This window comes from Rhinolophus ferrumequinum, chromosome 8, assembly GCF_004115265.2.
Source record: "Rhinolophus ferrumequinum isolate MPI-CBG mRhiFer1 chromosome 8, mRhiFer1_v1.p, whole genome shotgun sequence".
Classification (NCBI taxonomy): domain Eukaryota; kingdom Metazoa; phylum Chordata; class Mammalia; order Chiroptera; family Rhinolophidae; genus Rhinolophus; species Rhinolophus ferrumequinum.
Window position 1 is genome coordinate 48,267,666 of NC_046291.1, and position 27,767 is coordinate 48,295,432.

The 27,767-nt window shown below is 33.3% G+C and overlaps 1 protein-coding gene across 1 annotated transcript in view; it reads right to left on the reverse strand.

Moving 5' to 3' along the window:
• The window catches only part of AGPS (alkylglycerone phosphate synthase), a 119,269-nt gene that overhangs the window by 78,558 nt on the left and 12,944 nt on the right, over positions 1 to 27,767 (reverse strand). Inside the window, 6 exon segments of the mRNA XM_033111798.1 lie at positions 2,394 to 2,473; positions 4,003 to 4,074; positions 6,660 to 6,734; positions 6,830 to 6,950; positions 9,000 to 9,090; positions 18,395 to 18,484. Of these exon segments, the coding sequence (XP_032967689.1) occupies positions 2,394 to 2,473; positions 4,003 to 4,074; positions 6,660 to 6,734; positions 6,830 to 6,950; positions 9,000 to 9,090; positions 18,395 to 18,484 (529 nt within the window).

Below are 27,767 nucleotides of genomic sequence, written 5' to 3' on the forward strand. Positions count from 1 at the left end.
CTTAACAAATGTGTAACTGTCAAAAAAAATGTTTTTAACATTCTTATTTGACCTAATATTTATATATATAGAATCTTGATGAATTGCTTTCTAGTATTAAGAGCAGATTTCTTTCCCCTTCTATTTACCAGTCAGATAACATATAGAATCTTCTTCTAGATCCCAGAGAAGATTTCTTTGCACTTTGATATGTCCAATTTCATTGAAATAAGCAACGCAGATAAGTCTCATTAATAATAAAAAGGAAAGAATATCTAAGCTAAACAAAAGGAAGTACTAACCTGTAAAATAAAAAGACAGAATTCAGTAATCTGACAGTACCTTATAATAACTTATATGTATGTATATATGCATATATACGTGTGTGTGTGTGTGTGTGTGTGTGTGTGTGTGTATATCTTCTCCCCCAGTAGACTTGTTCTTGAAGCAACTACATACTTTTGCTAATTGTATGCCTTGTATCTACCAAGGGTCCAAACATATTTTTGGTAGAACAAAGAAACTAAAGGAGACAGGAAAAAAAACACCTTATGGGCATTCACAGAGAAACCTTAAGAAAATGTACTGGCTACTCTATTACATCCACTATACACTACCCTACACAAGTTAACAATAAAAAGCTTTTAAGGCCAACAGGTCTTAGTATTATCATATATATTTACGTAGAAAACTGGCGCAACTAATTCTTGTCATATTTTGCACATATTGTATTAAAAGTACACTGTGTAGTATCGTGCTCAGATATAGCTTACTGACTTTAATGCAAATTACAAGTATAATATTTCAGAGAGTTGAATGTTAAAAGCAGTGAACATGCAAAGTTTTTCTACAAAATAAATGGTTAAAAACTTGGCATTTAAAATTCTGTCAAGGAATTCTAAGCATCTATTCAATGTAAAAACTTTTACTTATTTCATTTAATCTTCACAATAACCTTCTGCAGTATTACTGTCTCTATTTTATATATTCTGTAACAGATTTAGAGGTAAATCTGTACATAGTGAGATAAAGAGCCAGAAATTCAAACACATTCCAATTCTTATTCCAGAATAGGCTACTTTTAAGCTACGTTCGAAGGAAACTGCCTTTTCTTAAACTCTGGGATAAAACAAAGATTGGTGAGTAACTTTATAGTAGAATAATCAGGCTGTCACTATCTGAACTTGCTAATCAATTTCAGTAACACTGAAAGTAGACAATCAACTATAACGTACCTCCTGATGTGGTGACATAGAAAAACACATCATCATCTATGAGATATTCTTGCTTAAAAAAATATTAAAAGCTATGCCTGAATCTAACTAAACTTTATATCTAATTTCAGGTTTAGAGGACAAACAGGGCCTAGAGGAAGAGTTAAATGACACCAAGAAGCAACAAGCAAATTCAAATTATGACGTATTTTATACTACAAATAACCACGTTTCTCTAAGTCAGTAGCATTCACAAAGGGAGAATAGTGCTTCAGATAAAATGAGACTTAAGGAAACAACCAAAAGTTAACATGGGCCTTGTGTGAATCCCCATTTGAACAAATGAACTGTAAAATAAAGACAATTTTGAGACAACTGAAAAATTTGAATATGGACTGGATATTAAATGATAGAAGGATTTACTTTTAACTTTGCTAGGAGTGACAATAATATAGTAAGAAAATGTCCTTTCTAAAAGCGATAACACAGAAATATCTAGGTGTAAAGTAGTATAATACCAGGACTTGCTTTAAAAATAGTACAGAAAAAAGGCCAATACGGAAAAAATATTAATAATTATTTAATCTAGAGAATGAATATATTGTTCTACTTTAGTGTTTGAAATAATTTCAACTAAAACAGTTACAAAAAATTTCTTTTTTATTGTAATGGAGGAATATGTAGCCAGAATACTGTTGACTATACGAAGATTGAGTTCATACCCAAATTAAAACTTTAACATGTCACATTGTCCAACACTTGGACCACAAAGAGCCAAAATTTCAAAAACTAATCCTAACATTAAAATTAGCTCCTCTATTCTCCCACAAGCAAAATGCAAAAGCATTGGTAAAAATTTGGGGAACAAGTAAGTTTGGGTGATTCAAATTAACCTTAATATTATTTGCTTTGTTCTTTAACAACACAAATCAGATCAAGTATTGTATCAATATTTCAATCCATTCTTCTCAAATCATCAGTTTTACATGTCAATTTGGTAGACTTCATCAAGAGATATACCTTAGAGTAAGAGTGAGCTTAGTTTTTGGAGACCTGAAAACAAGGGTAAAAATGTAACGATAAAATTAATTTAAAACAAAATGGACAATATGCCCTTTTGTAATGACAACTAAGAAAGAGCCAGAAAGACATTTTTTAAACTAAACACTATTTTCAAATACTTCTTAAATGATCATATACCATTTGTGAAGTGTCCAAAGAAATAATTGGTCTTGTCTCATCTGCAGGACACATCAGGCCATATGAGACACTTGTTCCTCCTGCCAAAATAGAAAACAACTTTATGTTTAAATATTTTAGTTCTAGTTACATATCTAGGGCAAATCCCTAATACAAAGTATACAGGTAGGCCTGCTAGGAAAGTAACAGCTATTTCTGCTTGGCAAAATGTAATTTTTAAGTGCTAACACACTAAAAGCAAGCACCTTTATTTTATGCTGCATGCCAAAATGAAGAATTATTATGGAGCTAAAAGCAAATGGGATATCGCTCCATCCCCTGGGCACACTCAAGTGAAGCCCCCAGCAATTTGTGAAACTCCAAAAACATGATTAGAAAAGTTCTAAGCTAATGATTATTGCAGAAAGATAGCTTAAAAGAAAAAAATACCCACCCTACAAAACTAGAGACACCATTACCTCCTTTCTACTATAATTATGAGATTCATTTACCACTTAAAATAGTATCTTATATTCTCAAACAAAAAGGCTTTAATAAATTAGAATATAAACAAATTAAAACTGCCCAGATTACATGATATTCAAAAACAGATTTGTATGTTCTTTGGTGAAAAAGTGATTTTCATGTAAAATAAATAATACAGAGAAGTATTTTAAAAATGTACTCTTGTTTTCCATTAACATTTGTTGTCAAAGGAAAAATGAGTTCTTGAAACCAATACAGAATAAAGTGTTCCTAGTTCTTAACCATCTGTATCATCATATATCAGAATAAACTCCTAACTGGTACTTCCGTATGTTTTGGACAGAAAACAAGTGGAAGTCACCTTAATACAGGTAAGACTTATTGGGGGTGCTGATCTATTAGGTTCAGCTTAATGTACAAGGTGAGAACACGAGTTGTCAGTTAAGAACATGTCTGTGCTCAGTAGCCACTACTTGCTTGCTGCAATCATTTGAAATCAGGAAAATATTTCATTAAAAGTAACATTGTAGTGCCTTTTTTGCATGAATTCAACAGAAAGTGTCAGCTGAAGAAGTAATGTGGAGCTTCTGATTTCCATTCCATCACTGCCAATTCAGTCAGTGAAGGCAATTTCCTTCCTTTGGCTTGTGAAAATTGTTAAAACAATGTGGTTGATGAAAGATCAAGAGAGATTAAACTTGTCTTAAAATGCAAAACAATGTCAGTTTTCAATATTAAAAGATATTATTGATTTGGTCATCAGATCTTTTACGCTGCATTGTATTCCTTCTTGAAGGTTTATGTTGGGTTTATTTAGCCTTTGGAAAATATTTTCCACAAGGATGATGGTTAGAAAGTAATTACTGTAGCAGGAACATATTCTTATTTCGGCTTTGAAATCAGTTTCAACAAGGATCAATATGGGAAAGAAGCCAGGAACTAAGGGTACATCATATATCAAACAGTTTAGGTAAATCTACTCCAAACAGAAATGAACAACGTAAACCAACTTTTCAGATTAGCCTTTTCATAACTACAATATTTGCTTTCAGTGGGATGGCACAAATATTTAAAATAATACAAATATTTTAAATAGAAAAAACAAATTTACATCATATTGAAATTCAAAGGGCACAATACCTACCACCAATTGGTATGATACAAAGGTTGTATCTGCAAGCTAGGTTCACAATCTTAACTACATCATCATGACATGCTGTTGAAAAAAGGGAAAATAAATTAATCACAGGAATATGAATAAAATCTGGTTAACCTTGCAAAATATGTGTCTATAAATTAAACTTACAACTGAGAACAGGGATTTTTGTTTTGTTCACTACCTATCCTCAATACCTAGAACAGTACCTAGCACATATTTTCACGGACCTAAAGTTCTGGTATTTATACCATTGAAAATAATACATGATTACTAAATTAATATGCGAAGTAAATTTTAAAATGTTATTGTGAAAGACTTTATTTTTACAAGCATACTTACTGCAGACAACATATATTGTATGAGTGACTAACTACTTGTCCAAACTAAATGAAAGGCTGAGATATCGACACTGTGTAAAGGTCACAACGGTGACAAATCCCGGTTTAAAGAATACTCTAAATCAGAGAAGTTATATAAATTCCAAGTTCTTACTCTTAGGCAAGCACTAAACATACTACTAAAGCAACACGTAGAAATCAAATTCAGATTACAGCCAGATTTAAAGACATTCACAATGACAGATTTTCTAAACGTGTTTGTGTTTATGTGTGTGTGTGTGTATTATGTATACGGTATACATCTATTCAAACAGCCATGTCCAATGTATGTAATACACATTGTCTCAAATTGCCACATTATGTCAAAACTTGCCCTCATGCAAAGAAAACCTTGAACTGTATCACTAACAGAAAATTTACATTAAAGCCAAATAAAGGCCTCAGGTAAGTGATAACCTCCTGGGAGACAAACTATTTTCATGAAGTCCTTATACTGGAAGGCTCAACATAATAAAATTATAAATTTGATTCAGGTACCAATACACTATTTATATAGATTCTTGAGGTCTGGAACAAGATGGCAAGGGGAATATTTTAGAAAAGTTAACCTTTCAAGAGTGTAAGGGAGACTTAGAAGGACAAGAAACTTGAGACATGAGAACCTTTAAAGCTACTGCAAAATTTCAGATATGCACTAAGGGCCTCAATTGAAAATTGGAGAGGAAAAAGAAAAAACGGAAGGGCAAATTTGTGAAAGAAGGATTTTACAGCATAAAGAAACTTTTCTTTAACAATTGACTAACTCCATATGCTTCCAAAATCTGAATTTTAAAATCATTTGGATTTCTTAAAGTAAGACATATATTCCCATTATGGTAATTCTCTTAGCATTTGAATATTCAGATACACAAAGAAAATACCTAAAAGGTACAGTTGAAAGTTCTATTCAAGATATAACAAAGGGTCTAATATATGGTGATGGAAGGAGAACTGACTGGGTGATGAACACACAATGTGATATATAGATGATGTGTTACAAAATTGTACACCTGAAACCTATGTAACTTTACTAACAATTGTCACCCCAATAAACTTTAATTAAAAAAAAAGATATATCAAAGGATAGCCTATTAGATTTCCTATGGGAAATGAAAATTGACAAATTTTGCTTTCATTTTTTTTTCAGTAAAATATGGATACGGAATTAACCTGCTCCAAATCTTGGTAGAGAACTAGCCTAAAACTACTAAAAAACAGGTTAAGTGAAACAAAAGCATTTCTTCTTTTTCAGTGTATCTTTTCTTTTTCTCAGAAACTGCTAAATTTCTATAGTGGACTAACAGAGACAAAAAGACTTCCTTCACACTATTCCAAATACACAGAAAAAAACCTACATCACGAGTATCAGGAAAGTAATTTCACCTCAGCTACATATGCTCTTGGATTTTCCTCCTATGTATGTCACCTCCCTCATACCCCCATAATTAAAGTATGATTTTTCCCTTAGATAATCCCTGCAAAATAGAAGTATTTCATGTAAGAACTGAGTCCAATTTTTTTGAAAAATAAAATTATATACTCCTTTTATAGAATCTGAAGAGGAAAAAGTATCAGTAATTGTGGACAGTAAGGAATAATATACCTGTTCTGCTTTAAATTTTCTGATAGAAGAGACGAGTTATAAATATAAAGATATGAAGACTATATACAGAGATATATAAAGACTATGTATATAAATATAGAGCATCAGCAAAGCAAAATAACAGAAAGCTCATCCATCCTCTACCTCAAGACAAATCCCTGAAATTAATTTCTCAAAATTTAATTATTTACAAAGACAATATGCATGTTAAATTACTTGTTTTGCCATCTGAACATCATGCTTTTTTAGCCCACAAGCTGTGATCAACAAATTACTATTATTACTTTGCAATAATCAATTATTTTAGTTAAAAGTTTAATTATTTTAAAGATCTGAATAGATCATTGATACTAATTTCGTTAAGTTCTCAAATTAACCAAAAATACATTTTTCTACTGACCTCCCAATATATTTATTTATTTTAAATTAAGACTTGATTATCAACAACAAAATCAACTGTGAAAACCAACAGTTCAGGATGATCAGATCAAGAAAGAATTATATAACTATTAGCAAAACTTTAAAAATACAGCTACATATATCTTTTACAACTCATGTTAAACACTACCTATGTCCAATACTAAATTTAACAGTAATTTGACAATTAATTTACTTAATTTAACAATACTAAATTAAGGATACAAAGACAAAAAAGAACTCACTTGGCCATAAAACTATATCAGGAATTCGTTGAAACATTCCTTCCCTGAGCAAAAATATTTCATGAAGACAATGACCTGTTTTGTGGTTTCAAAAAGAAAATGCAAAAACATCTTAAGTTACAGGAAATTTAAAAATTAAAAATAAATAGCATTTATATAAAATTGCTTACCATGAGCTCTAAATACTCGATCGTCTGCTTCTTGTGAATATGAAATATTAGTTTTTTTAAGCTCATGAAGAAAATCTTCATTTACAATAGAAGGAGGTGTATCATTAGGATTTAAGGATGCCTAGGAAATAAAATTGGGTTCTTTGATTTATTTCTAGAAAATAAATTTTGAATACGTCTGTAAGGGAGAATGACTATAAAATGTAAAATATTTTTCTATCCAAACTAAGACAGAAGCATACGAAAATACCAAATAATATACTCGGAAACCAACTTTGTGACAGTAACAAATTACAAATGGTCTGGTTAATCACATTCTGTAACATAAGTTATAGAAGTCTTATGTTTTCCTCTTTTGCATCTATGGCCCACATTTTTCTAATTTCTAAAGACGGCAGTCAAGAACAATGAAAACAGCAAAGGCTCAAATCTTCAATTTTAGATTAAGGAAACTGGGGGAAAGCTACTTGGCTTTTGGATTATCTACATTTTCACCTGTAGATAAAATTTATCATTTCCTATCCTCCAATTACCAATTTTAAATGAACACAAAATAGCCTCATAATATAAGTAATAAACCCATTTTACAGAACTGCTTTAAAACTCACAAAGTAGTTATAAACTTGATACTTAATTTCAACTAGAAGGTAACATGAAAAATCAATCTTCAAATTTAAAGCTTCGTGACATTGGGCAAGTCACTCAACTTCTGTGAGCTTTGCCCACTGCATCTGTTAAATGACATTACCACCACCAAATTTATACAGCTGCCAAAAAGGAAGGCTGAATGTGACAATTTTGGGGAAAAGCACCTAATATTTCCTAGCACATAGGAAGAGATCTATAAATGGCTGCTATAAAAAAATCTGTTATAAAAATAAAAATATACTACTTGAAAAAAAGAAAATACAAAAACATGTAAAGAAAAACATGATATTTACATAGTCTTTTAGTATCTTATTAAGGATCTGTATTTAATATCCAATTACTGTTGTCCCTCTGTATCTGTGGGTTTCACATCCACAGATTCAATGAATGACAGATTGAAAAAAAAAAAAAAATTCCAGAAAGTGCCATAAAGCAAAACTTGAATTTGCCACATGCCAAGCACTACGCTGAATCCATAAAAATGAAGTGATGGGTAGGTACACCCTGCTGTAGCTTATATGCAAAAAAAATAGGCTACATGAAAACATATACACCATTTTAGATAAAAGACTTGAGCACTCACAAGTCTTTTGGTATCCGTGGGGGGGTTTGGAACCAATTCCCTTCAGATTATTATACAGTTATATAATAAGTATTTATTGAATGCATGGCATAAGCCAAACATTGTTCTAAGCCCTAGAGAGACAGTGGCGAATTAAACAGGAAAAAAAATCTTGACCTCATGGAATCTATCCCATAGTACAGTGGAAGGAAATGAACAAAAGAACACCAACAAAACATACAGATTTCTATTTTGTTAAATTATTGAAAATTGAAAAGGGCTCAAAAACAGAAAAAAAGAAGTGCATTAAAAACGTGAAATTTCTGAAGATGGCATGTAGATTGCATCAATGTCAAAAAAAATTATTAGGTTGGTGCAAAAGTAATTGCAGTTTTTGCAATTTTTTTTTTTTTTACCTTTTAAACTACAATTACTTTTGCACAAATCTAATACAAATAGTCAAGAGAGAGAAATTAAGGAGAAGAAAAGAGATTTTTTTAAATAAATGTTAAAAGAATTTCGTTTCAGGGGGACAGAAATTAGTTGTTTAAGCTAATTTAATTACCCAAATAAAATGTAACTGGATTTATAAATAAACCAAACAAGTACTCACCAAATACTTAGTCCTTAATAACATTTTGGATATACTGGAGAATATAGTGTTAACCATAGCCCCTGTACTTATGCAACTTATATCCAGTTAGAGGGATATGCAGAATACCATGCCATAGCGAACAATAATAAATAAAAAATCATAGTAATATAAATATTAACAATTTCATTAGTTTGATATACACACAGTTTAAAGTTTTCTAGTCCCATTTTCAGAAAAGTGAAACTACACCCTAACAAGGCCAATATAACTTAACAAGAAAAAAAAATGACAAATTACAAAGATAAGTCTAATTAATTTCACACACACACACACAAGCATATTAGTCATCATTCTTATTTGCTTACTTTAGAGGTAGTTTTATGCTCCAGGCTTACTCCAAGGGTATTTTGGATCCATTCTTTAAAAGTTGGTAAAATCATGCCACTAAGAGGGTACCTAAGGTACAAAGAAAGTAAAACATTAGAGTGAGGTATCTTCATTTAAATTTAAATTTTAGATTCAGCTTCTAGTAATTCTGCTCCTATCAAACCAACCCTCTATCTAAAAACCCTGGACAAAATGCAAAACAAACAAAACCCAATTATCTGAAGGTAGTATAGACAGGACAAAAGCAGGCAAAAACTGAGTGTGTTACATTTGGAAGAAGGAAACAGCACTACATGAGTTTCCAGTTTTGCTTTGTTTTTACACAGATTTTAGCCTGAGGGAAAGCCTAGCTGGTACCACAAAAAGAAACAAAAATGTAGAAAACCTACAGTCTTCCTGGCTTGAAGAACCAGAGGACAGTGTTTGCAGCAAGCCCAGCACCTAGAAAGAGTACAGGGAAATCACGGAAAAGGAGAGTCAGAGAGGGATCTATGTATAAATTCTGTCCAAATGTCTGGTTGACCTTGAATTACACATCAATGGAGCAGATGCTAAGCAGCCCACCTAAGCTTAAAAGAACTGAACAGATAACTCAGCTGCTCGCCACCCCAGAGGGAAACTGGAAGTTTGAAATCAGTCAAGCTAATTGCTTGATGGGGGTGGCGGGGAGGTGGGAATAAAAGCCTCTTCAGAAGAATATAACAGAATCCAGAGTCTTTACAACACATCATTAACAATGTCCACAATATAATCTAAAATTACTGGACAGGAACAAACAAGAAAGTATGATCCATAATCAAGAGAAAGGGCAATTACTAGGGACTTACCCCAAGATGATCCAAGATACTGCAAATAGCACACAAAGATTTTAAGGCAGCTATAACTATGCTACAGGACAAAAGGGAAAATATATTCCTAATGAGTAACAGAAAAGAAATCTCACCAAAGAAATAGAAACTTATTAAAAAGAACAAAGTAGAAATTCTATAATTAAAACTGTGAAATAGGAGTGGCCAGTTGGATCAGCTGGTTAGAGCACAGTGCTTATAACGCCCAGGTCGCCAGTTCAATTCCCACATGGGCCAGTGAGCTGCACCCTCCACAACTAGATTGAAAACAACGACTTGACTTGAAGCTGATGGATCCTGGAAAAACACACTGTTCCCCAATATTCCTCAATAAAAATTAAAAGAAAGTACTGTGAAATAAAAATTGGAAGAATTTAAGACTGGAGATTTTGTGACGTTAACAAGCAATAAAACATCTACAACCTGAAGAACAAAGAAAAAGTTTGAAAAAATAGAGCTTCACAGAACCTATGGAACAATAACGCAACACCATACATATAAATGTAGTCCCAAGAAAGAGAGAAAAAAGGAAAAGGGAATGTTTAAAAGAAGAAATAATGGCTGAACGTTTCCAAATTTTATGAAAGTCAAAAATTTACAAATTCAAGAAGTTCAGAGAACTAAAAAAATATATAAATACAAAAAACTCACAAAAGGTACAATGTAGTCAAATTGTAATTAGAGAAAGAGAGGGCAAAAGGAAATCTTAAAAGCATCTTGAGAAAAATGATACATTACATAAAATGTGTTAATAAAAATTATGATTAACTTCACTTCAGAAACAATGAAGTCAGGAAACAACTAAACAACATTTTTAAGGTGCTCAAAGGAAAAAAATACCAATCTAGAAATCTATACCTGGTGAAAATATCCTTTAAAACATAAATTTTCTGATGAAAACTAAGAGAACTTGAGAACTTAGTGCCAGCAGACCTATACTACAAGAAATGCTAAAGGAATTTCTATGGGCTGAAGGGAAACATAACAATAAATGTAAACTCAAATCTTCAAGATGGAATAAATATCAGAAAGAGTAAATATATGGGTAAATATAAATGACTATTTTTTCTTAATTACTTTAAAATATACATGACTGTTTTAAAAATTGTAACGTTGTATTATGAGTTTATGATGTGACAATTATAATAAGAACAAGGAATAGACTATAAACCTGTAGATGTGCAAGGTTCTTAGATTTTACATGAAGTGGTACAATACATTTAAAACACACAAAAGAGCACTACAGAGTGGGTACGGTATGAAGAAACTAGATTTGCTACTCAGATTTTGTTTCCTACATCTTTCATTCCAAGCCCTATTTATATAGTTTATATGCAACATCAACATTATTTGATATACACAGGAAATCCTAAATTATATATATATGAGAAGATTGATGCAGAAAACTCAAGTACTTAGAGATCCAACTTTTCAGTTTTGGAAATACTTCTCAGAGGTGACAAAATACTAAACAGCAATAAGTAAGAGATAAAGAGATAAAATAGGTATGCTACTCTAGTGTAGTGAAGAAGGCTGATATTCAAACAATGACAATCCAATGTGTAATAATAGCAGTAGTATAATAGCTCTTTGAAAAGATCAAAACACATTTTTAAATGTTTTAAAACAGTATTTTAAAATTTTTATTAAGTAAACACATTGCATTATCATGTGCCAGGCACTGTTCTAAGTGTTTTATGCATATGAACTTAAAATAATGTTGTGAGCTTGCTACTATTACCACCTTTTTAAAGATGAAGAAGCTAAAGCACCGAAAATTTAACTTAAGAAATTAAGTAAGCTCAGTAACTCACTCAAGGTCACAGAGCTAGAAAGTTACAAACCAGGCCCTGAACCAGGTAATAAATAACGCTTCAGTGTGTGCTCTTAACCACTATATGATGCTGCCTCTAGTCTGATTCTTCCCTTACCACCATTCAGGTGAGATCATTAATCTAAAATCTTTACGAATGATATTTATGAAATCACAGTAGCTACATTCAGTCATTTTTTTCTCTATAATGTTCTTTCTTGCATCTTGACTCCCACCACCTCCACCAAAAATGATGATGGGACAGCCAAACAAAACTACTATGCTATATGAGATTTTATTTTTGATTTTATAAATATTTGATTTATAAAATATTGAAGTATAACATACAAAAAGATAAATAAGTGTACAGCTGGATGAATTTTAACAAAGTAAACCTCCCATGTAATCAGCATTTAGGTCCAGAAACAGAATATTACCAGCACCCAGAAACACCCCAGCACACATGCACGCACGCATGCGCGCGCGCACACACACACACACACACCACCACCAATGCCCCTTTCCAGAAACTACCCCCTTTCCTTACACCAAAGGAATCACTATCTTGACTGTTAAGATCACAGGATAATTTTGACTGTTTCTGAACTTTACATAAAAAAAAAAAAATCATACAAAATATACTCTTTTGTGTCTGCCTTCTTTTGCTCAATAATATGTTTGTGAGATTCATCTATGTTGTTGCATGTAGTTGCAGCTCACTCATTTCCTGGCTTTATTCCATTGTGTGAGTATAGCACGATTTCTTTATCCACTGCTATACTGCCGACAGACAGTTGAGCTGTTTACAGTTTGGGGTGCATGCAGGGACATTCCTCGACTTGTTTTCTGAAGAACGCATTACATGTTTCTGATGCATACGAGTATAAGTAGGTCCAATTGCTAAGTTATAGTCTATGCATACGTTTAGTTTTAGAAGATGCTGGCAGGCATTTTCCAACATGTTTACCACTAGCAACGTATAAAGAGTTCTACTTGTTCCATATCCTCCCCACACTTGGTGTAGATTTTTTTAATATGAGACATTCTACTGGTAATCTCTTAACAATTTAAATTTGAACTTCACTGATTACCTATGTGACTGAGCTTCTATTCACATATCTACTGTCTATTTGGATATCCTCTGCTTTTAATGCCAGTTCATCTTTTGCTCGTGTTCCTATTGAGATATTACTGTTTTCTCATTGATGTATAGGAATTCTTCATATATTCTGGAATCAAGAATATACTGGGGGTTCCAAAAAATGTATACACGTGACTTGTATTCATCTTTTGTTATTGGTATATATTGAGTATTACAATTTTAATACAGTTTTTTAAAATATGTATACATTTTTTTGGCACCCTCTGTATGTATTAAATATTTTCTCTTACTCCGTGATTTGTCTTTTGACTCTCTTAAAGAAGTCTTTTGATGAAAAGTTCTATATTTTAATGTCTGATTGCTTCATTTTTTTCTTTATAGTTAATACTTTTTGCTCTCTGCTTTGCCTACATCAAATTTAGAAATACATTCTGTATAGTCTTCTAGCAGTTTTATAGTTTTAGTTTATACATGTAGGTCTATAATCTATCTAGAATTGATCTCTGTATTTGGTATGAAGATCAAAATTAATTTTTTTCCAAGATGATAGTTTAAGTCCTCCTATAGCTTTTTTATTTGAGGGTGTGTGTGTGTGTGTGTGTGTGTGTGTGTGTTTAAATGGAGAAAAGAAGAGATATTCCAGTAGTCACTACTTATTCCAGATCAAATAACAATTAAACGAATACTGGTAACAAATCAGAATAGACTATAAATTGGTCTTATCATCTATGTCATGCGAGTTACTTAAAATGTTCAAAGTACAATACTTTTGCTCAAGATTATTTTCCACTCATTTCATCCAAACTTGAATAACTGCAAAAGCTTTTAGCAACTACCCTCAAGAAGATTACTTTGATTTCAAAAAGATGGCCAAAAAAATAAATAAATAAATAAGCCAGCAGGTAGTACATAAAACTCTGCACTGAAATTAAATATATGTTTATAATAATGCAGCATTCAATATTAAAAGAGCCATTATTGGGCCCTATCCAAAGGCATTTTTAATTGGAAGTGACAAAAAGCACTCATTCTGTCACATCATTTTAACTGGATGTCACCCCTTATGTTAATTTAATTTCACATGATACAACAAAAATACTATCTAAAATTCTCAAACCAATCTTTACATAAATGTTAGCAAAGCAAAAATGACAGTGGAAAGGAAAAAAATAAACAAATATTTTAATCAAACAAGTTCCTCTTTTATAGTAAAATCTCCAGGGCTAAAAATCAAACTGAAGTATTATATAATAATACCTTTTTCGTAAATCTAAAGAAATTGGAATGAAAGTATGGGATTTAGAGCTAAAACTACTAAAGATAATCATTCGGCGTATGAAATGTTCTTCATTTTGGCTAAGGTAAAAGTATAAATTCTGGGAAGCTGGTTAAAACATATATGCTACTAAGTGTTGGTCGTGTCCTACAAAAAGACCAATTTAGAACTATTAGGGTTTTAATGCTGGGCCCTTATATTTTAACTGCACCATTACTTTGGGTCTCTGTAAAATACAGTGGACCCTTGATCTTCAGACCTTTGTGAATTCATTAATTCACAAATAACATTACCCATAAAATAAAAAGGTGACCATCTTCAAGATACCTGAATCAACAGATACAGGGTTAGTGTTACTGTATTGTATAAAATTTAAAACTACATTCTACCACTAAGATAAATACAATCTACCTCTACATCTGAATGCACAATATTTCAGATTTTGAAGACATATCTTGCTTGGCAAAAGCTTGCATTTAAGACTTTGCTCCATTATCTACAATCACGGCACAAAACTTACACAGCTCTAAAATGGAAGCTTTTCAATTGTACTTTTTCTTGCATCTAATGTCCTGGGATTTGAAAAACATTAAAGAAAACCTACTTAATAATCATAAAGCATAGCATACTGCTAAGGGCTCCAAAAATCTCATAAAATATCACGAAGTAAAAGTGAAAACTTTGAAGTCAAAGAAGTAAATGGACAGAAAAGAAACATAAGAAAAGTTCAAGGAATAAGAGGTATTTAAATTAAGAAATAGCTACGGAATGACTTATAGCAATATAATTTGGATTTACATCTAGAACTATAAACAAGCATTTATTTAACACTCATAAGACCATACTATGCATTGTGGGACACAGTGAATTGGTATTATATGACTCTTGTTTTTAAGAAATTTACAATCTAGTTCAGTCAAAGCTGCAAAGACATTTAATTTGTAGGGTGAACATATGGGCAAGAAACATGCAAATTTTACCAGAAATGTGGTAAGAGGAAAGCCACGTGCCTACACCAATTGTTGAAACAGGCTGACTACTGAATGGATCTTTACCATGATTGAGGATTAGATTGAGAACTTGAAGGTCTTTTTGTAAAATGTAAGGTGAGATCAAATTAACGCCTTTCCTTAGAACCGAGGTAGAATATACTGTAAAAGATACAGAACCAGAAAAAGCCTTCAAGACCAATGAAATCACTCTACATGGAAAGAAAACTCTGCGGACATAAATATGTAAGAAAGAAGTGCACATATGGAGTTAAGGTGACTAAAGACAAAGTGACATGCACTCTGGGGCAATGCAGAGGCAGTCAAGTATTAGTGGACACAACCATCTATTCTCAGAGTGAGTTCCACAACTGCTAAGCAACTGAGTACCCTTTTTATAATTGAAGATAAAACTTTAATGAAAAATTATGCCACTGAAAACACAAAGTGTAACAAACCCAAATCAATTCTTTCCATTTAAATACTAACTTGTGTTTTGTAAGCATCAATTAATGTACAATACCTTTAAAGTCAAAGAATGACACTTTTCAAAAATTTTAGTTTATAGAAATCTATAGCATTAACTCTGAAGTATTGCCATCTGCTGCTTAAAACCAAAAGGACTCAATTCATCTACATCTACAAGGAATAACAGTGACAAGATTTATAAGTCTAGGGGTTTATAAACAAATTACAAATCTGTTCAGAAGACAGACTAAACTTCTGATTTTCCCCTAAGATCTATAATAGCTTGTTAATAATTGCTTGAAATGTTAAAGTTACCCTCCCAAAAATGTATGCACACAATCAACCACATTTCCTTACAAAAATTCCCTACCCTTTCAATGTTCATTGGATCAGAAAGAAGGGAACCGCCATAAATTTTCACTGAGAGTCACTCAGTTTCTGGCACCTAGCAGTTTCCCTCTCTTTCTGGGACTTATATTTCTTTTTTGGGGTATTCTCTCCACTTTTTCTATGTGGTTATTGAGGGCAAAGGGTATGTATTTGTTCAGTCCACTACAAAGCCAGAACAGAAAGTCTTTACAAAAAGTTTCAAAAATTGTCCTTATAACGTAGTGTTAACACAAAAAGGTGAATTAATACTGAATTAATACTGTTCAGCCAAATCAGTATATTCTTGTACTCATCCTTTCTAGCCACAAATTCCATTTTCTCTTTCAGGAATATCACAACCTTCTTATGCTTCTGCCCGTTGCCTTTCACTGGAACAATAGGAATAGGAATTTTGGTCACAGGATCACTTTCTATAATATGCCTAACTTTACTGTGCTGGTATATAGAATACAAAAATGCTCCCAGTTTTGAAAGAGAACAGGACGGATACAATGGATGAGTATGGTGACTGCAGAAGTACCTCAGAAGCACAGCATAATGGAAACAGCCTGAGAATGAAGCTTAAAAACACTTGTTTTTTTAATCCCACGTTCCCATTGAACAGGTGGCCTCAAGTAAGCTATTTAACCTCTCTCATCCTCAATCTCCTAATTATTTTTAAGAAAACACCACTATCCATCTTAGGGTTATTTTACGATAACTCAGTAGGCACACAATAAGTAATAGCTGTTACTATCTTAAAGAATTTTGTACATGTTTTCTCATTAAAAAAAAAAAGAGAGAGAAATCTACTAATTGAACTACTAGGAAACTAGACTAGCTACAGAGAAAAGCTATGATCCAGTTCAATCAGTTTATCCTATCTGATAAAGTAATGGTGCTTCTGGAAGCACCAAAATGGGAACTGAATATTATTTAGTTAATATTTAGTTTTAGTTATTAAAGTGTTTACGCAGTACATATTTAATCCGAGAGCTTCTAAATTCCACTTCTGTGTTTGGAGAATTACCTCTGGATGAGTACTAGTGGGAACCAAAGGCTGCCTTCCACTAAATCAAACATGCTCAACATCTACTTTCCCAGTCTCCCTTTGCAAGGCTCTGCCAGTCAGATACACCCCCCACCCGCTCCCTTGCCCTCCACTCTCCACTTCCCCCACTTCCCTCACTGGACTTGAACTCAGGAGTCAACCATGCAAAGAAATGAAGTATTTAAGGAATCCATTCTAGTTAGAATGGCAGCAGTGGCAATCTTCCAATGTGTGATACCAACAGATAAATTCTGTGGTTCTATTATAACCTGGATAAAAATCTCTCTCAAGATCACTGAATCCCCTTTGCTCTTGAATGTATGTTCTCCAAACAATAACTAAATAACTAATTTTGTTTTCTACCTATCTTAGTATCAAGAAGGGCATTAACAAGTGTCTTAAATACTTAAAAAGGAATAATCTAATCATAAGTGAATACACTAGGGTTCTAATTTTTTTAAATAAGTATCTTATGTGTACAGTGCATGTGTCAGAACCCTACAACCTGATCCTCTCTGGGAAAACTGACAAATCAAGTGCCAGAACACCCAAAGTAAGACCCAGATTTGGCCCTTATGAGACCACTCTTGCTATTTTCTGTGACTATTTCACATACATGCACTTCTAACATAAACCAGTACATAGCCTACAGTACTCCACAGAAGACTGCAGATGTCTTATGCTTTCAATGGCACTGTGCTGAAGAAGTTAAAAATTGACTATTTGCCCCCCTCCCATAAGGCAAAGATGCTATACCTTCAAGGTCCAGAGAGAGAAAGAGAAATGAAGACACTGAGAGGAGAGAAAAGTGGTTTTCTAAGTTCAGAAGACTCACTTTTCCCCCCAGAAGATTTTGTAAAGTCAATCTCTACATAGATGAGTTTCTACTGTATTAGGCATTATTCTCTTTAAAACATAAAACACTCAACATTTAGAACACTGGTACATTGAATTTTAATCAGAAATTCCTTCTACCTGAATTACACAATTTATCAATTAAGACTCCACCAACATGCTGCCCAGTCACACTCAAGAGTAGGAATGAGAATGCAGATAAAATTTTGTTTTCCTATTAAAAAGCATGTCAAATACACAGCTTCAAACCTTTATTAAAATTAGTTCCTAATTACTAGTGAATGCGGACTGGATAATCAGATATAAAATTTCTGTTGTTTTAGGCATGATAATGGTATTATATGTTTGGTTATATTAAGCCCTCATTTTTTTAAGGGATACATATGTAAGTATTTAGAACTGACACAAAAATGTCAGAATTTCAAATACTACAGAAAAAAGCAATTATAGCAAAACACTGATAACTTTTTAATTGAGGGAGGAGGCATATTATTCTATTTTTATGTCTATTATTGAACATGTTATGTTTGTTATTTAGGTTTAAAATTTTTCATAGAAAGAGAAAACAATGGAATGAAAGAAAAAAAACAAAGCAGAGTTACCTTTTCCCAGTCAATTCAATTTGACCTTTCTTATTGAAGAAGAACTTGGAATCGTTATATCCCCATCCATTCCATTTCATAACTTCTTGCCTAATAAGAAAGAAAAACATAAATGAGACATATGCTAAAAATCTCAAAACTGAACAGTTTATCATTGACTATTAACTTTCACAATCATTTAAAGCAAGACCACATCCCACTAACGTTGTATTTGTTTAAATAAACATACCCCGTTTCCCTTAAAAAAAAAGACCTAGCCAGACAATCAGCTCTAATGAATCTTTTGGAGGAAAAACTAATATAAGACCCAGTCTTCTTTAAAGACTGGGTATAATATAATATAATACCGGGTCTTATACTAATTTTTGCTCCAAAAGACGCGTTAGAGCTGACTGTCCGGCGAGGGCTTATTTCCGGGGAACACGGTGTATCAAAATGTCCAGGTATAAATATTGCCACGTATAGAACCACTGTAATGAGCAGCACCTGCTTCACAAAGGCTACCACCACTAAATGTAAGGCATTCGGAGAAAAAGGAAGAAGAACAAACAAGAAAAATATGCTGGGAGTAAAATATGCTTCATTTTGTACATGTTACTGAGTTCACATTTAGGATGACCTAAAAAATTGAAATTAAAATAAATTCACCTGAACAGGAAACATATTTTTGCATATATTAGAAAAACCACAGTAATTAATCTTCTGCTACAACGAAAAAGACCAATTTACAAAGTAGGTTCACTAGCACTGACACCACTAGTATTAGATACTTTTAATAAAGTAAATTAAAAATCTGAGTGCTGGGTTTACAAACATTCTAAATCCTTCAACTTCCACGTAACTACCAATCTCTACCGTGACCTACACATTAATGTTAACGTAACAATGACTACACCAGTTTTCAGGATTTCAAAACAGGATGGTATTTTTAATTTCCAAAATGTCAGTATTTCACTGAATTTTGCACATTGCATAAGAATAGATAGTTCTGGGTCTGCGCAGAACACAATAAGTTACCACATTTAAGTGTGCCAGATTTTATTACATTTTAGCACAGAGCTCTAGTATATGTGGGTTACTGAAATAAAGTGGTGAATCTTCTTAATGCAAACTCTTCTCTATACATAAACTTATTTACTACATTAAGATTTCAAAATACATCACAAGAAAAATGTATCTGTAACAATGTGTGGTAATGGATGTTAACTAGACTTATTGTGGTGAACATTTCACAATACATACAAATATCAAACCATTATGTTGTATACCTGAAACTAATATAATGTTACATGCCAATTATATCTCAATTTTTCTTTTAATTTCACAATAAACAAAGGGTACATACATTAGAAAGCATTCTAATTCTCCATAATTGTCAAGGAAGAAGAAAATGACAACAGACAAGCAAATTTTCTATTACAATCATAATTCTTTATCTAGTTCAAAGGCTTTTCATATAAGTGGAACACTAACACAATGCAATTGAATCAAATATAGGTTATTAACTGTGAAATCTCCATCTATATATAAAATTAAGAAAAAAAATCAGTTATACTCTTTTTAAAATTAGCTTGCTATCAATAAAAACTATAGTCCCTAAACAAAAACAAACTGTTCAAAAATATCTCAAGTATCAATCCAGAGGTTAGATTTGTAGGTGAGCTTGTTACAAACTATTGCCCAATATTTTCTTCTAATTCCACCTTCCAACTACATTGTAGAGGGAGGTTTTAGAAGAAACCTTTTGAAAAAAATCTCTACAGATAAACCTCATGACCAATCTCACCACTAACACACTTGTTTTCTGAAGATTATACTTTCTAAAAACAAATTAGGTTATTTTTTCATGATTATATTCTCTTCACTTTTATGAAGTATAATTTACTTAATATTTCATTTTTATTATATTTCCATAATTTATATTTTAAGGATATGTACATTTTAATTAGCTAATATCTTTACTTAATGTTTTATAATATGTACATACATTTTTGTATGTAAAATGCATTTTATTAGTTAATGAATATAAACATTTGTCATGAAGTCTGTACTCTACAAAATAGTAGTTTGGCATTATACAAATAAATGCAAAAATACCAATATAGTCATTTTGCTTTGGTATTACTACCCTACGCATTGGGAAATTATTTCAGTACAGATGTCGAATTTGGATGTTTATATAGCTTAATGATAAAAATCATTTTTCTTAAAATTATGCCTAGAATTTAAAAAAAAAAATTATTCCCAGATGGCCTCCAAGACAAAAGCTAAACCTGATTCCATGTGTTCATTCTTAGCACTTCACGAGAAACATGAATCAAGATAAGCAACAAATATCTGCTATTGTACACTACAAAAATGAAGATATTTACATACTGAAGAATCTTCGACCTTAACTTTTCAATTGGGTAATGTCCTACAGAAATTCCAAGTTTTTCACTATAGGCCAAAGTACCTTTTTCTCTTTTCATCTCAGTCTGAAAATTCTGCCTATGATATGGGCCTTATCGTATTTATACCAACTTTTGGAGCCTTCCCCAAAGTTGAAAGGTAGTCATTTGCAATGCATTTGTTATGTTGCTTAGTAGTATATAATTAAAATCTAGGTTACTCCAAAACCAATCTTGAAGTACCCCTTGTGTTAAATAAAAAGTAGGCAAATTTCCTAGGCTTCTGATTTTAAACTTTTATACACATGTATCCCCTCAAATTACTATTATATTCTATGACAGTTAAATACAGCTATGTGATTACATTAAACTTTAAAATAGCTTCTTATAAAGAAGAGTATAATGAGTACATTGAAGGGCGTTATAGCATTAACATTTTAAAAATTAGAGTGAAACTTTACACAGTCATATAATTCTAAAGCTAAAAAGGTCCTTAGAAAACCTAGTTCAACTGCTCATTTTTCAGATGAAGAAACTTGTGCTCAGAAAAGCGCTCACGATTACACAACTAAGCTAGCTGGGAGCATCAGAAAGCGAACTCCCAGTCTCACGGTTCTTCCTGTTTAGAGAGGTAATACCTGGAACCCACTAAGTCATGTCCTCAGGTAACCAAAATGATTTAAAGGAACCCTTTTTTCATGACATCAATATTTTTCAAAGCACTGTTACATGTCATTGTTACAGTTATTCTTCTGAACTTAACCAAAAGGAAAACACTTAAAAATCAAGGAATGTGGTTGTGTTGGGAAGCCCAGTGCCCTGTACTTCCTTTCCCTATAGTATAATGAATTCTGCCGTTCCGAATAATGATCCCAAAGCACTGAAATGAAGAATGGTAAAAGAATCGCCAACTATCAATAAGATTCAAATAAAAGGATTCAATTCTCAACCAACTCAAGATATCAATTAACCAGACTGATACCTCAGACTTTCCAGTTCTTAAAGCTAATTATACTAAATTCAACATCTTCAAAATTCAAGAACCCTCCTCCTGGCAAGAAAAAAAGAATTTGGCTTGACTGCACTACATGGAAAAAAATGTTTTACACATTTACACATCTGAACACAGTACCAAAACCCGCATTGTATTAGGGGGCTAACAAAAGACAGCGGAGACATAAAATAGCACCACATATACACAAGGTGGCAGTGTTCTCCCATGATACATATACGCATATTCAGTATTCGTCTTTCCCAGGGCTGCTGTTTGCACCATTCCGAACTGAAATATTTAAATTTAGAATTATTATTATGAAAACCATAGATAGTTCCTTTCTTTATTCTTAAAATGGGAAATTTTCACTTTTAAACCTCTGCACATACATAACTATTCCTCTAATAATGAATTGCAAGCATCCTGATAAAAATGCATGATTTCTACCATAACTATTTGTAATCATATTTTTCATTAAAAAAATAAGAGAAAGGAAATATGCTTTAACCTCCTTTTATTTTGGGTTAGCAATAAAAAGTTCAGCTGACAACTTTAAAAAAAGAATTTTTTCCAATAATTCCAATAATCAAAATTCAAATAAAAGATGTTCAGATGAAAATCTGAACAAAAGATTTTCATCTATCTTTTCCAACTTAAACAAGAGAGAAAGATCGTATAATCTCAGAGCTTTTGAAAAATAAAAACTAAAGCATGAAACTTAAGACCCCAAACTGTATTTCTAACTAGCCAGGCTCAGTATCAGTTAAATTCAAATTAATTCCATAAGTAGTACAATATGTAGATGTTAACAATAAAAAATCTTTCAAGGACTTTTCTTTGTGCTAACTAAAATCCTTATTACCTGGTTGTGTGTCTAATTATTTCAAGATCCAGATAACCTAAACAAATCATGAAAGTGAAGCAAAAAATAAGTGATGAGAAAGATACCAAGATTTGATCAATGAAACAGATACATCCCTGAAAAGCTATGCTGCAGAAAATTCCTATAAATCAAATAATATTCCTACTGGCTTATGTTTTTTTAAATACTGAAACTGAGTTCTCATTAGAAATATAAAGAAAGGCCCAATGAGGAGAGAAAACTAAAGAACATTGTTTTAATTCTAAGTTTAGTTTAAAATGTATATGCTTTAAAATAAATTCAAAACAATGCTCTTATCTAGTCGACAAGTCCTACAAAATTATTTCTAAAAACTCAATACCAAATTCCCATAAAACTAATTACAATGCTTACTGCCTCAATCTAACAGTGCAATTAATTCCCTTTGAAATAGTTTAGTTAATCTAAATAGCTTAGTTATAAGTGCAATAATTTATGTGCACTGTAACAGAAAGCCTGTTTATAAAAAATAGAAAAAAATCAAATAAAAGACATGGATAGATTAGCACCACTTAATTAACACAGCTACAAATCTCATGGTTCCAAGATTGTTAAAACACCCGACTTAGAAAATAGATAAATACCATCAGGTTTTGTAGCTTGACACCATGAAACATCTGACATCATAGAATATTTCCTCTTGCCCTGATTAAAATTCACCGAGCTACCTCTTCTAATTATACTTTATTCCCTACAGAGAAAAACTGGCCAACTGAAATGGCCAGGAAGTTCGACAATTTTATTGTCTCATCATGAATTAGTCGACGGGCATTCTAATTAAGTTTGGTCACTAATGAGGGTAGTCAACGAGAGTCAGACTACCTGAATATGACTGACTTCGGACCCTGACAAAATCAGCTTTCTGGACACATCAAGATATATCCCCGCCCTCTAGACAGTAAGACGTCGTGCAAAACCCGGACGTTATCATGCAACACTTTGAACTTCAACATGCATTTCAATCTTCCCTCAATATCCTCATTGTAAGTTTTGAAATTCTAGTTGCCATAATAAAAATGTGGCCCTTGTGTGTAATAATTAATCAACTTTCTAATTTTTTTCCCAGGTGATAGTATAAAATGGATTAAATATAAGATTTAAGGCACAGAAAGTTGTTAGCAAGCACATGGAGAATAGGAACCCACACGCATTTCCGGTAAACCATTCCACGGAGAAATCATGTGCTATGTTCTCACAGGTAATGCCATTTCTATGACCCACCTGTACAGCTTCTCAGTATATATTTAGGACATATTCACATACAATTCTGTAAGTGAACATGTTTGATATATGGAGCATCGTTTGTCAGAGTAGCTGGAGACATCACTAGAGGAATGAATAAATGGTAAGTAAATTTCCGTGAAATACTATGCAGCAATCAGAAGCACTGAGGTAGACAAATATACATACAGGAACATGAAGAGATTTTTTATACAGTGGTGAACAGAAAAGGAGAAACAGTAAAGTCGACAGCATAGTACCATTTAAGCAAACCAAAAATATACACACTAAATATAATAACGGAATATTTTACAAAATACAAAATACATATACACATATTCAAGAACATTCACGGGTGCCCATGGGAGGGGGCTGTCACAACGCCTAGGTCACACACCTGCCTTCATCTCATCACGTGGGCACTGTATCACCACACATCATCACAAGGGTGAGTCCAGTATGGTATTTTAAGAGAGACCACATTCACATAACTTTTATTACAGTATATTGTTGTAATTGTTTTTATTATTGTTGTTGTTAATCTCTTACTGTGCCTAATTTGTAAATTAAACTTTGTCACAGGTATGTGTGCATAAGAAAAAACAGCATATACACGGTTCGGTACTATCCGAGGTTTCAGGTATCCACTGGGGGTCTTGGAATGTGTCCCCCATGGATAAGGTGGGCTACTATACATACTATTAGTCAGTCGTGCTTGTTGTAGGTATATATTCGAAATATTTTGTGCTAGAGCAGGCGTGTACACACGCACACACTCACACAAGCTTGGTACCTGCCATTCTGGAGGCCTAGAAAGGCACAACCATACTATCGGTTACCCTCATCATGTACTAGGCTACGTAAATGAGGAAAACAACCCAAATCAGTGTCACAGAGTTTTCTTAGCAAAAGACAAAGAACAAGGATGCATACTTCCTTTGACCATTTGTGGTCCCTGGACTATAGTTTAAATTTCATGATTTGTTCCTCCTCTGTCCACTTGTAATCTAATTAGTGTGACAATTTAGGCAACCAGTTCCAGACTATACTACCAACTGCGAAAATGCCAATTCGCTTTCATTGTTCCCTCCCTGCTTGCTAGTAACTGGAAGAGGAATTCTGTTTACAAGTTTATTATACTGACCAATCTGTACGTGACCAAATATCATTTCTGGTATAAAAATACAAATGTCTCCAAAAATCTGTCATTTTAACACAGAAACCAAGCCTCTGAGTCCCCTTTCTGAGCTGTCCTCCAGGGGACAGCCCACCAAAACTCTTGGCATGACCCTAAAAAGGACAAGACTGATAGCCACACCTGCTTGACATACCCAGTATTCTTGCTGTAACAAGATTTTGTTCGTTTGTTTTACCTAAAACAAGCAGCAGCAGCCCATTCTACTTTAAATGACAGTAGGTAGAATTGTTACCTTTGCTTCTGGGAAACGCACAGGAAAAGAAATGAACCCAACAAAGTTTGGGGAGAAAAAGAAAAATTAAAATCAGGCCCTAATCATAACAAAGGAGGTTCCCAAACTTCTTGGGAGTATAATAATCCCCTTGGGTTCTCCTTGTAAAAGTAGAGTCCTGGATGTCACTACAGACCTAGCTAATAATTAGAATCTCTGGCAGTGGGGGTGTCAAGAGTCTACATTTTAAATAAGCACCCCCAGAAAATTCTCATGCAGGCCATCCACAGACCACACCTGGGTAAGCACTGCCTTAAGGCGTGAGGAAAAACTGAGAGCAGAAGCCTCATCTGTGAATACGCAAAAAGGGATATAAAGCCTTAATGTAATAAAATCAAGTTGCTCTCACCCAAACTTTATCAAAATCAAGAGGGACTAGGATTGAGGGGAAGAAAAAAAAAGAAAGAAAGAAAAACTATAAACTCACTGCAGTACAGCAATGGACCGATCTGAGTTGAGTTTTGCAAGCTACAACAGGACAGCAAGAGGGAAATTGGGGCACTCACATGTGGAAGACGGGGAAATGGATGTCAGGAAATGGAGATTTAGTTACGTGCCAGGGGAGGTAGACAGGTCTACACCCAAATTTTACAAAGGATGATCCTGGAAGGAGGAATGCAGGCAATACAGAGATGATATTCTCTGATCCAAATTTCAGGAAAGTTGATCTGTTATGAAATTTTTCCTAGCTTATACACAATGTTAAAAGGGTTACAAAGCATAAAAACGAAAACAATAATTTATCAAATGACTTGTCTTTAGCACAATAATATATTTATTCAAATTCCAGTATACGTGTCCACCAAGGCCACATACCAAGCGGAAGCAGCAGTGGCCATGACCCCTAAGGGCCATGGAAAGAGCTGCAAAGGAGCAATGGCACAGCGGTGACTGCTGTGTGCACATGCTACTGACAAGCAGCCTATCACACAACACGAGACGTTGCTGATGAATGAAGTCTCCAAAAATCTCTTCACTCTTTGGTTTCATCCCTTCCTCCCTAATGTATAAGGTGACAGTTATTAGAAATGTGTTCTGCTAAAATGCCATGGTCGCCATTGAGTACCTCCTACTTCTGACTGTGCTTTCACCTTCAGGAACTGTTTCAGCACTGGATTCATATTACTCCTTTCTATACAGTTTACTGCAATAGTAATCGTATTGCAAAATAGGTAACGCTAGGGGTTTTACAATTATTTCATTTCCTTCTCACATTAATCCAATGAGGTAGGTGTTACTATCCCTACTTAAAACTATGAGAAAACAGGTTCAGAAAGATTCAGTAAATTGTCCAGGATCACAAAAACAGTACATGACACAACAAGGATTTAAATCTTGGTCTTTGGCTCCACACACCTTAACTACCAAGCTATGAGTCCAATATACTCACTGACTGCCACACAAGAAGTACAAATATTATAAAAGCTCAAAGGACGTAGTGTTCATCTCTAGCTGAGAGGAGAAGGCTTCACTGTAGTGGCATCTAAACTTGCAATTGCTTTAGAAGACGGTAGAAATTCAATAATCAGGCAGAAACAGAAAAGCACAAGGATTTCCCATGCTAGTAAATAGCCCAAGTTGGCTGAAGCATAAAGCAAATACAAGAAAGTCATGGAGGACAGCAGAGCGCCTCGAATACCGAATTAAAGGCACTGAGCTTTATTACTTCAATAATCAATAGGGAGCAATAGGATCAAAACAGTATTTTCCATGTTCCATGCTGCCACCAAAAGCAAAAATCTAACAGTATCTGCATTAAAATGTTGCTGCTCTCCAATGTGGATGAAATTCCAATTCTTTAACATAGCATACAATGTCCTTTGCAATCTGGTTCCAAACTATATTTTCACCTTCCTTAACAGCTATTCTTCCAGCCACACTAAAAGTTATCACAATTCCTTATACATACCATGCCCTTTTAGGTCTGTCTGTCTTTGCTCTTCTTCTATAGCCCTGTCTGAAATGCCCTTCTCTCTCTAGAGAACTATTTATCCATCAAGAACCAGTCCAAAAGTCCCTTTTCCGATAAAGCCTTTCCTACCTTCCTCAAGAAAAATGTATGACTCCTTCTGTATACGTTGATTATAGCATTTACTACATCAAATCTCCCACATACGTCTGTATATATCCACTGAACCATCAATTTTGCAATGTTAGAATGTTAGCACGGCATCAGCAGGCAGCAAGTACTCACACTTTCTCTGAACAAAAGATTGGTCTGGTAATGGAACAAAGAATCATTTGAAGGGGTGAAAATAAAGAAAGGGAGACTAAACAAGATGGGAGACAATTAAGATTTCATCTAGGTTGGTGTCAATGGGGAAAAAAGTGTATTGAGAATCTAAACTAATAGAATCTGTGTGATTTGTCAATGGACTGGATAAAGGAGAGGGAATGG